An 11,268-nucleotide genomic window follows, 5' to 3' on the forward strand; every position below is an offset into this window, starting at 1 on the left:
CAAGTCACGCCTCCATCCTCCTGTTTATTTTTGCTTTATAGTTTTAGCTTCCCACGGGGACATGAAGCAGAGGTCCTGCATCTGTGCTGAAGATGAATTTTTGAGCCTTCCGTATTCGAGGAGGGAGTTCTGGCAGAAGGATGTTGCTAGCGGGGCAGCTTCCAGGCCACGTGCTCAGGCTGCCACCCGTGAAGTGGGGCTGGCCACACACATTCACCTCTTCTCAGCCAGTGTGTGAGCCCAAGTGCATCTGCTGAATAAGCCACCGGCCAACACGATGGAGGCTCTCAACCCTCAAAACCATCTTGAGGCCACCTCCCCATCAGATATGTGATGGGGCGCCCCAGGGGCTGCCTGGCCCAACCCCCTTCCTCTAACAGGAGCGTCCTGTGTCCTGTCCATCCACCTGGGCCTGTCCTCAGAGCCCCCAGCATCTCTGGACCCAGTGGACCCCAACTGGGAGGGGAGACCCTGTCCACAGATGGAGGGTCTTGTGCGAATCTGGGGCAGGGTCTTATACCTGTTCTCACCCACTGGGAGCCTGAACCCTCTCTCTGGGGTCCCATGAAATCTGGGCTCCCTGAGGCCCTCCCTTCCCCCAGGCTCCACCTTATCCTTCCCTTCCGGGCCTGCAGGATAAGCTCCAGCAGAGGCTGTCTGGCCCTGCTCCCCCCAGTCCTTGGGTGGGGCTTCTGGGGCTGGGGGTGGGGAGGAGCTGGGCAGTGGGAGGGGGTACCAGGAGAGGAGGGGACCAGAGGCCATAACCGACCCCCACAGCCCGCCCTCACATATTGTAGATGGGGAGGAATTGGAGGGGTGGACCTGGGAGGAGGTGGGTGGCCAGGCACAGGGACCAGGCTGAGAGGACGCTGAGGGAGCCCTGGGGGACTTGAGGGCACGTGGGGGCAACCATGCCTGGCAAACGACCGAGCAGGATCCTCCCCACCCACCAGGGTGCCAGCAGTCTGGGAGCCCTGGAGCCTCTCAGATGTTAGGAAGGGGTCCCCAAGGGGTCTTCTTGGAAGCTGGGCTCCAAGACGTGACTTCCTGCTTGTGGACAAGAAGCCTGAACTTGTATTTCCCTTGGCGTGATGGGTTCGTCTCTCTGGCCCTGCAAAGGGGGAGACTCTTCCGCCTGCTGGGCTGTCCTGTTAATTACACCCCTGCCGCTACCACAGGACAGGGCAAAGCCTGGCCGCCGTGACCTTGTGGACACACAGCGCATTTGCTGAATAAGCCACCAGCCAACACGATGGAGGAGTCCACCTGCCTCCCTCATGGCCACTGTTCACAGGGCTTTGCTGAACAATCAGAAAGGCTGGTTTACAAACACACATGCAGAATTTTTAGGGTCTCGAGGCTCAGTCATCCTGTAAGGGAATCGCTCTTCAGATGCCCTAACAGTTGACAGGAGCCCTCAGAGTCCCACCAGGAAGGCCGAATCCCACTCGGAGTCCCACGAGCCCCCTGCCAGGTGAAGGGGTACAGGGAGGGAGGCCCCCACACAGCGCCTGCTTCTCCTGGAGGCTATAACGCGCAGTCCAGCCCAGGCCCTTGCGTGTCTTTCACTCGGGGAAGAGCTTCCGGAACCTGCCGTATGCCGAGTGGCTTATGATGACCTTGACGTCGGCCGCTCCAGCCTCGGGCATCACATCCACCGCCTGCACCGTGGCCTCCTTATGCAGCCAGCTGGGAGGAAGACACGTGTAATGAGAACAGGTACCCCCAAAGGAGCCCCGAGCCAGGGCTGAGCCGACAGCTCGGATGTGGACAAGGCGCGTGGATGAGCGTGGCCACCGGCTCACACGTGGCGGTTAAACGGGATTGGCCGCGTCGCCGCTCCCCCGCCACCCCCTCGCCCCAGCCCCTCCCCCGCGCCCCCCACGCACCTCAGCTGCGCCCCCGCCAGCCGCACGCGGAGGGTGAGGACCCGCCTCCCCGTGGCTGTCAGCACCGCATCCTCCAGCCTGGCTTTCAGCTCCTCCAGCCCGAGCCCCAGGAGGGCGGACACGGCCACGGCGTGCGGTCCCATGGGTTTGTACCTGGGGGTTGGGGGAGGGGCAGGGGCAGACCCGGCTCAGAGGGGGACCCGGGCCTGGGTCCACAGTCCCCCGCCCGGTGAGGACCTGGCCCCGCCGGGAGGTAAAAGAGGGCAATGCGAAGAGACGCGTGTTCCCGGCCGGAGTGCGGGGTGAAGGGGTCGAACACGCAGCCCCGAACGTGTGCTCCGCTGGGGCGGACCCTGGGTTACGGCTCTGACCAGCAGCGGGTGCGGGGGGACACGCCCGGGAGCAGGAAGGGGCTCTCGGGCCCTGGCGACGTGGGGCAGCAGGCGGCGGGGCGCTCACCCGGGCACCAGGTCCACTTTGTTGTGAACCTCCAGGACGTTGTCCAGGAGCACGGCCGGCAGGCGCAGGCCCCGCAGGGCGGACAGGACGCTGTCCTTCTGCAGCTCCGTCTCGGGGTGGCTCACGTCTCGCACATGGACGATCAGATCCTGGGACCAGGTGGTCGGGCGGTCAGGGGGCTTGGGGTCGGCGACGCCCGCCCCCACCCAGGAGGGCCCGCCAGGTGGGGGACCGGGCTCTTAGGGCACCGCTCAACCGGATGGGGTGGAGCCGGCGTGGGGCCGGTGCGGGGTGTGTGGCTGAGACCGCAGAGCTGGCCTGCAGGGGACTGAGGCCCTGCCCCGTTGCTGGGGATCCGCCCTGGGCAGGCCGCTCCCGGTGCACCTGGACCGAGGGGCCCTCAAGCTCACCCCACCCCCCGCCCCAAGGGTACCGGCTGCACCTGGGTGCAGCCAGTTACCAGCATCCAGCCCCCCCCCCCCACATGGGCTTCGGTCAGCGCTCTGGGCTGTTGCATGTTTCTGTGAAACCTTCAGGTTCCCGTTTTAAAGAAGGTGTTTCTCCTTATCTTGTGCTTTATGTGTAGTTCTTATGCAACATTTGGAAAATACAGAAAAGGAGGAAATAACAGCCCAGGGCAATTCTGCCTGGAAAGAAGGTGGCCTGTAAGATGTGGGGGACTCACTTCCGGGTTCTTTTTTGAGAGGAACCTAACTTTTCCTTAACGTTTCATTTCAGAAGTTGTAGGATTTCAGAACGGAGCAAGGACCTAAGCCTGTGCTTGGGCTACTGTGGCCTCTAAGGTGCTGGAGCGTCAGGGACACCCGAGTCCCTGTCTGCTGACGAAACCCCAGATTCTGTAGGGGTCACTGTCTCTCCTTCATGCCTCTGTCCAGGGCCCCCAACATCCCAAAAGGGAACTCCTTTTGGTTGGCATTTACTTTAGAAAAGAGCAGACGTCTGCTCCCTGGAGTGGTTGAGGAGGACTCAGCCCGTGTGATGGCACCTGTGAGGGGACCGGGACCCCATGGACTGTGTTGACTGGACCAGGCCCTCCCACCGTGTGGTGTGGCGATGAGAGGACCCCCCCCCCATCCCGTGTGGTGTGGTGATGAGGGTGCCAGGCCCCTGCTGGCTGGTATTTGAAATGACTGGGCCTTGGCCCCACCCTGCTCACCGAATGGGCCACGTCCTCCAGAGTGGCCGAGAAGGACTCGATCAGGCTGTGGGGCAGCTGGGACAGGAAGCCGATGGTGTCCATGTAGATGACAGCCATGCGGGAGGGCAGCGACCCCGCGTGGGCCGTGACGTCCAGTGTGGCAAAGAGCTGATCCCGGGGCTGGACGGCGGCGTCCCCCGTCAGGGCCTTGATCAGCGTGGTTTTTCCTGCAAGTGGGTCACAAGAGGAGGGTGCCCATGTCCCCACCATCCACTGTGACCTTGCAGCGACGGGATCGCTGACCACAGGCCGCTGGAGGCTGGGCCAGGGGGAGGGTCTTTGAGCCCAGCGGGCTCTGCAGGACCCTGGCGATGCCATGCTCAGGCGCATGAGGACACAGCTGCCGCTGTCTAGGCTTCCAGGAGAGAGGGACCAGAGCCAGGGGCACAGGCACCTGTGTAGGCGAGGGTGGTGGTGTAGACAGTAGGGACGTGTGTATGAGGTGGGCACAGACAGAGGGAAGGTATGGTGTGTGAGTGTGGCGTGGGTGTCTGTGTAGACAGGGGGTGCTGGGGTCGGGTGGGTGCAGAGTGTGTGTGTGACATGGGGCAGGTGTCTGTGTAGACAGGGGATCCGTGTGAGGTGGGGTGGATGTCTGTGTAGACAGGGGGAGGGTGTAGACAGACACGACTGTGTTCTGAGGTGGCCCCTCCACGGCCTTTCCTGGCAAGGTGGACGCTCTCCCCAGCTGACCCCAAGTTCAGGGTCACAGCCATCCGGTCGAGGATGACCCACTGGTGAGCTCTGGGTACCAAGCCCTGCCCCAAGTCCACGGAAGGTGCTGACTGTCCCTGCCCTGGAGGGACCAGGTAGGTCAGCTCAGCCTAGACGCTCTCGGCTCAGCCGGCGACCCCGAATCCCCAGCAGCGGGTGTCGGGACCCGCAGGCCGCTCCCTGGGAATCTCAGAAACAGAGAGGCGGCCCCCACACCCTCTCCCACCCTCTGAGCGACTCCGCCAGAAGGTGCTGGGTTTCCTGGCACGTGCGAGGTCATACCCTGGTGCTTCCCACTGAGGGACCAGGTGCTTCCTACTGCGTTCAGGGCCCTGTGACTTCAGGGCTTTGGGACCCTAAAGGACACCTGAGCTCTGTCACGTGCCCACAGCTTTCTCAATATGCTCCTAAAGACGGACCTTAAAACACACTGTTAAGTTTTACTTTGTAAAATCAGAATTTTTGGATTCCTTTAAGATGAAGTCTCTTTTGCACATGGACTTGAAAACGAAAAACATCCAATTCCCTCTTTCTCAGCATTTGGAGGGCATCCGCTAAGAGGGGCGTCAGCCCGCACCGCCCCCCCCCCGCCCTGCCCTCAGCAGACAGGCTGGGCTCCAGCCGTGGCCCCTGCGACGGCCGGAGACAGGCACACACCCAGTCTTTCCCACTATCCAGGAGCCTTCAGCGAAACCTGGGTGTCGTTGGCTCTGCAGGTGGATTCCCCTAAAATACCTGGGGGCCCCACCGCTCACCACAGTTTGTGTATCCGACCACAGAGATCACGGGGAACTCCCGCCGCCTCCGCTGCCTCCCCAGGAGCAGCCTCTTCCCCCGCAGCCTCTCCAGCGCGCGCCGAATCCTCACCTCCTTGTCCTTGAGGAGACGCTGCTGCACCTGCAAGGAAGACTCCCCTGCAAACATCCAAGACGGCAAGTCATTGAGCAGACACGGGAGCAAAGAGGCCCGAGCCCCAGCAGGCTTCCCCCTCGAACCCACCCCACGCCACAGAGGGGGATATGGACCGGCTGGCTCTGGGGGTGGGAAGCCTACTCGCACAGCAGCCACAGCCTGACACCTGTTCCAAGACAGCTCTGCCTGGCGGCCGGCAGCCTTACTACACACTGCCCTTGACCCCTGACCTCAGATGCCTGGTCTCCAAGGCTACCAGGGGATGAAGGTATGTGGTTTTAAGGCGCTGGTTCGCATTCCTTTCTTACTGCCACCCTAGGAAGCACCCTAATGCCCTGCTTTGTCAGAACATGACCACAGATGAGGCCCATGGGCAGCCCTGGCCCCGTTAGGGCCTTTCTGGGACACTGCGCCCTTTTTAGGGGCAGCCATGACAACCCCGTTCCAAGTGCCCGCTGAGGAGACCTCCATCGCATTACCTGACCCCATGATGTAGCGAGAGCCCCCTCCTCGTCCGTCCAGGTGGCCAATATCACTTTTCAGGTGGGACCTGGCGTGGATAAGGGTGGGCTCAGTAGATGTGCACATGCGCTTCCAGCATCAGACACGGGGCAGAGGATGCAGCCCGGGGTGGGGGAGGTGTGTCTGGACAGAGAGAACAGGCTCACTGGGGGCCTTCCTCCTGCGGAAGCCTCCACTGTTAGGGGATCCAGGGTGCGGAGCTGGGCGACATTCCTCGTGGAGGACCCACCCCAGCAGACTGCTGCTCGGCCCCGCCCACCACAAGCTCGGGGTCCACATGCCGCCCTCACATCTGGCAAGAGTCTAGATATATGAAAACAAGGGGTCCTTCCGCCAGAGCGGCGCTCTGCAGGCACCTGAGCAGCGGGAGCTCGGCCAGCGCCACCTGCAGCCGTGCCTCCTTGGTGCGCGCATTGCAGCGGAAGATGTGCAGAACCACGGTGAATCGGTCGAACACCTGCACGCCCCAGGTGGCTTCCAGTTCTTTCTAGAAGAGGAAGGCGTGACGGCTGTGTCCTCACAGCAGGGGGCTGACCGGGTGGGGGAGGGGAGCCAGCGTCCACCCCCCCTACCTTGGTGGGCGTGGCCATCCTCTCCACGTTCAGGAAGACAGCGGAGACTTCCCGGGACCCCCTGATTTTCTCTAAGGAAAGAGGACGCCCATCAGACTCGTGATGTCTGTCCGGGGATGGACCTGCACTTTATTTGGCAGTGTTCCCCGGGCATGACTCTCTGGGTGCCGTATTTGGCGAGTGCGGGTTGGGTCCATGGGGAGGCCCGCGTCCACCTTCAGGGGCACAGGTCTCACGCATGGGGATCCCGTGAGCCTGAGCACCTTTTAAACTCGGGGTAAAACCCGGGCGCTAAGCACCCTCCCCCGCGCGTCTCCTGCTCTGAGCTGTGAGCCAGGCAGCGGTGTGGGGCGCAGTCCCTGGGCCCTGAGAGCGGGTGGTGGGCTGGGCTGCACAGCTGACACGCGCCCAATTCTCTCAAGATCCTGACTCTCGGGGCCTCTCCTGAATTCTGACGCAGACCTGGTGGCCTTCTATGTCTGGCTCAAGTTGCCATGAGGCCCAGAGGGACAGCCATGCTTGCTCTGTTTCCAGGAGGGGGCGGGAACACGTGCGCTGGACCCACCCGTCAGGTGCTCCAGGGTCCCTTTGCCGAAGATGAGCCTCCTGTCTGGGGTCTTGGTGGGTACCACTGCCGTGTCCACCACTGACCAGCCATCCAGCGTGCGCACCAGTGCCTGGGCCTCTGCCACCTGCCACTCAGCTGTGGGGAGAGACAGGCCAGTGTGAGGTCAATTTCTGGCCAAGTCAGCCCAGGCCTTGTCCTGTCCTGCCAGGTGCCCCTGGCCACATGCCCAAGGCTGGAATGGTGCTGCCTACACAATGGTGCCAGGAAAGCACCTGAATCAGCATTTGTTGTAAACGCAGCTCCATCCTTCTGGGCAGACTGTCGGCGGGCAGGCAGGGCAGGGTGCCCATGAGTCCTCTGAGCCCTGATGGGGGTGGACAGGGTGGCTGCAGGTCTCGAGGGACCTGAGGGCTGGTGGATGGCTCTGCGAGGACCCTGGTTTGTTCCCTGGTTCTGAGTGGCTTTTTTTTTTGGCTGTGTCCCCAGTATATGCAAGTTCTGGAGCTGCTGCAGTGACAATGCCAGATCTTTAACCCCTGCCACATGGGAACTCCCTGGTTACACATGGAATAAGTGCCATGAGCCCTGCCTTTGCACAGAAGCTCAGAGAAACAGCCGGTTCATGGCGCCTCCTGCTTCATGGTCCTCACTCCTGGGACCCTTGGTGCTGCTGTCTCTGGGGTCACCCGACCCTCTTCAAGGCACAGTGAGGACACAGGTAAGAAGAGGCTGTTGAGACAAGGCTGATGGGGGCCAAGGCCACAGAGCAGAGTCCTCTGTGCTCTGGGCCATGGGAGGAGGGGGTCACCCATCCTCAGGGCAGTGTCCTCACCCTTGGAGCTATGTGAGGCGGGGTCCCCACCCCTGGGCCATGAGAACCAGTCTTCTCGGACGCCTCCCCAGGGACCCGCGGCCACACCTCACCTCCACCTGCTTGCGCGGGGTCTGGCCCATCAGCAAACACTCAGGCGACCCCAGGGGCTGCGTGCCGGCCCCATCGTGAATCCCTACTGCTGTCCCTGCCTCTTCTGGTCGCTCCCATGGCTGCCTGCCTGGGGGTCTGGTCAAAACAACACAGGGGATCCCACCACCTGCCCCTAGGTATCCATCAGTGGGAATGAAAACAGAGAAGCATGTGTGGAGACCCCAGTCCAGGGGCACAGGCTCCATGAGAGACTGAGTCCTGAGCCTAGGACCACAGAAGGTGCCCAGGCCTTGGCTCCATGTCACTAAAGCCTGCTCAACATATGGAAAAATGCTCCATGTTACGTGTCATCGGCGAAATGCAAACTAAAACAGCCATGAGACATCACTACACAACTCGGAGAATGGCTGGCATCCAGAACCCTGGCCACGCCAGGTGCTGATGAGGGTGTGAAGCAACAGGAACTCCCGTTTGGGGCTGCTGAGGACTAGAGAAGGGTGCCGCCACTTTGTAAGATGGTTTGGCCATTTCTGAAAAGACTAAATAAACTCTTACCATGTGATCCAGCAATCACGCTCCCTGGTATGTACCCAAAGGAGATGAAAGCTTATGTCCACACAGAAACCTGCACACAGATGCTTATAGCGGTTTCACTCCTAATTGCCAAAACGAAAGCAGCCAGATGTCCTTCAGTAGGTGACTGGATAAACTGTGGTCCATCCAGACAGTAGAATGTTATTGCAGCACCGAAAAAAAATGAGCCATCGCACGGTGAAAAGTCATGGAGGAACCTGAAATGCGTGTTTCTATGTGAAAGAAGCCAGCGAGAAAAGGCAGCAGACTCTGGGATTCCAGCTCTGTTCCTTCCGGAAAATACACAACTGTGGATACAGTTGTGGGGGTGGGGGGGGGAACGGGCAGAGCCCAGAGGGTGTTTAGGGAAGAGAAAATACCATGTGTGACACTATAATGATGGATCCATGATGTACACTTGTCCAAACCCACAGCAAGAGTGAGCCCCGAGATAGACGGTGGCCTCTGAGTGATGGTGACATGTCCCCATAGGGTCATCAACTGTAACAAATGCACCATCGGGTGAGGGTGTTGATGGGAGGAGGCGGTAAATGTGAGTGCGTTTAAGAGGCATCTCTGTACCTGCCTCTCAGTTTTGCTGTGAAACTCAAACTGCTCTTTAAAAAAAAAGTCTAAGAAAAATTTTTAAAAGGCCGACACAGGCTACAGCATAAACAAGCCTGGAAAACATGCTCCTTGGACAGTAAAGACCACGTATCATCTATTCCACTTACGTGAAATGTCCAGGACAGGACCATCCACAGGGACAGAAAGCCCCTGGTTTCCAGGGGCCGGGGGATGGATGGGGGTGAGATGGGGGAGGCCTGCTGTTAAGGCTACAGGGTTGTTAAGGGTACACAGTCTAGACAGAGGTCGTGGCTGCACAGCACTGTGAATGGACGACATGCCACTGAATTGCATCCTAGGTGGTTCATCGTATGCTCAATAAAGTGCTAACAAAAGAGGGGGAGGAAAGGATTAAGGTGACCGACCCCTCCCCCACCGTGGGTCCCTGCTCTGCTTAAACCCAGAGTCCCTGTGCTGACCCGAGGCCATGCATGGCCTGCACCACTGGAGAGACGTGGTTTTAAAAGCCCCCAAAAGCCTACAGGCAGTGGTCCCAGGAGGCCCCAGGACATGCTCCTTCGGGAGCCCTCTCTGGACACTTGTCCCTATTTTTCTGTGGGGTCCCTCTTCCCAGGCCATCCAGACCCACTCTAAAGAGATGGCCCCCTCCCCACCTGCGTCTGTCTTCCTACTCGGTTCTGAACACAGCACTCAGGCCAGGTGGCAGGCTCCTGCTCCGTGTGTCTGCTGTCCCTACCCCGCAGCCCGACTGGGGTGGGGACAATGGGGTTCCTGATGGATGAGGGCGCTGGATGCCGGTCCCAGGCGGACAGCCGCGCAGGGGCTCAGCGGGGTTCATGGTTTCTGCTACAAAGAGCGGGTGAACACCTTTGTACACAATCTTGGGCTTAGTATTCAGTCACACAGAGTGAAACGCGGCTGATAAAAGCCTCAAAACTCTGGGACACAAGGGACCCTGTGCACACGGGTGTCACTGGCTGGATGCTTTTCCTTTCGGGACGGCGGAGGATGCGGAAGAAGCAGGGAAAAGCGATAACCCAGGGCGCGGCTGAAAGGGGAGGGGGCCCAGGACCCGCAGGGGGGCAGAGCGCTCAGGTACGGCGACCCCGCCCAGAATTAGGATTTACAGCAGAGCCTCGGCGCCCCGCCCCCACAGGCCAGCCATCGGTGCCCCGCCCCCACGAGCCCCTCCCCCGGCCGCCCCGCCCTCTGGGCTTCAGCCCCAGGAGTCCCGCCCCAGAGCCCCGCCCCCGCCGGCCCCAACCTATGAGCGCCAGCCCTCGGAGTCCCTCCCCAGCGCTTCCGCCCTATGGGCTGCAGCCTCCAGCGCCCCGCCCCCCTGCGTCCCAGCCGGCGGCCGCGCTCCCAGTTACCTCGGGTCCCTTGTGGTTTCCTGGGTCCCCACTTGACCTCAGGGTGAATCAAGAACACGCGCTGGGTCCCCGCCGGTAACAAAGGGTCCCTCCTCAGCAGCTCCTCTTCCTCCTCTTCCTCCTCCGCATCTTCTGGCTCCTCCTCCTCTTCTCCAGCCCGACTTCTCCAGCCATTCGCACCTGGGCTCCACCTTCCACCCTCTCGCCCCTCTGGGCCCCCCGCACCCCCGCGGAAGGCGGCGACCGTGCGCTTGGGGCAGGGCGGCAGCGGCGGCGCGGCCTTTGGAGCCCCGCAGCCGCGAACCACGCGGGAGAGCCGGGCCCCCGGGCGGACGGCGGCCCGTAGGGCCCACATCCCGTGCGCGCCTGTACGCAACGGGGCGTGGCCTCGGGGGCGTGCTTCCGGGCGGGCTGTCCATTGGCCGCCGGAGTCACGTGTTCTCCGCCGCCTGATTGGTGCGAGTGGCCCGGGCCCGGACACCGCCTCCCCGGACTTGCTCCTTTTTCTCCTGGATGCTGGCGGTTATGCTCCCAGGCCACGTAGCGCTGGAGCGGAGCCCGGCGGGATACCTGGCGGCGCTTCCCCACAGTCACCACCTCCCTGCGCCTCTCTCCGGCCTCCACGCAGCGTAGGAGGTCTGGCCCTGGAGGTCTAGCTCTGTTCATTGGAGCCCCGAACTCTGCCTTGCGGGTCCGAGTGCGGCCTTGGGAGCCCTAAACTGTGCTTTAGGGCCCGAGTGCGTTTCGGGTGTCTCACATCCTACTTTAGGGGTTCAAGGGCGGCCCCGGCGGGTCCTAGACCTTGCCTTCGGGGTCTCAGTACGTCTCGGGGGTCCCAGACCCTGGCTTAGGGGTCCCAGTGCAGCCCTTGGGTTCAAGATCCTGTCTTGGGAGTCCAAGCGCATTTATGAGGATCCCAGACTCTGCCTTGGGGCGTCTGAGTGCAGTCGCGGG

The 11,268-nt window shown here is 61.5% G+C and overlaps 1 protein-coding gene across 4 annotated transcripts; it reads right to left on the bottom strand.

Annotated features, from left to right (window-relative positions):
* Positions 1–11: 11 nt before the first annotated feature.
* LOC146394429 (putative GTP-binding protein 6) lies at positions 12–10,674 on the bottom strand. 4 transcript variants are annotated; one of them, XM_085007286.1, is made up of 10 exons: positions 10,315–10,674; positions 6,853–6,990; positions 6,288–6,358; positions 6,072–6,198; positions 5,673–5,743; positions 5,037–5,195; positions 3,526–3,734; positions 2,349–2,497; positions 1,890–2,042; positions 12–1,689 (listed from the first exon to the last, which is right to left on the bottom strand). In XM_085007286.1, exons 5-10 carry the CDS (start codon positions 5,680–5,682, stop codon positions 1,566–1,568), a joined length of 804 nt encoding a protein of 267 aa, XP_084863412.1. In that variant the 5' UTR covers positions 5,683–5,743; positions 6,072–6,198; positions 6,288–6,358; positions 6,853–6,990; positions 10,315–10,674; the 3' UTR covers positions 12–1,565. The 4 variants fall into 4 exon arrangements, with proteins under 4 accessions (XP_084863412.1, XP_084863411.1, XP_084863409.1 ...); XM_085007285.1 differs by having other exon boundaries at positions 5,673–5,838; XM_085007283.1 differs by having other exon boundaries at positions 6,072–6,202.
* Between the last annotated feature and the right edge of the window lie 594 nt (positions 10,675–11,268).

Source organism: Sus scrofa, chromosome X, assembly GCF_054392235.1.
Source record: "Sus scrofa isolate SSC_HxYL_T2T_F1_AM1 chromosome X, Sscrofa_HxYL_maternal_Yorkshire_Landrace_v2.0, whole genome shotgun sequence".
NCBI classification, from domain to species: domain Eukaryota; kingdom Metazoa; phylum Chordata; class Mammalia; order Artiodactyla; family Suidae; genus Sus; species Sus scrofa.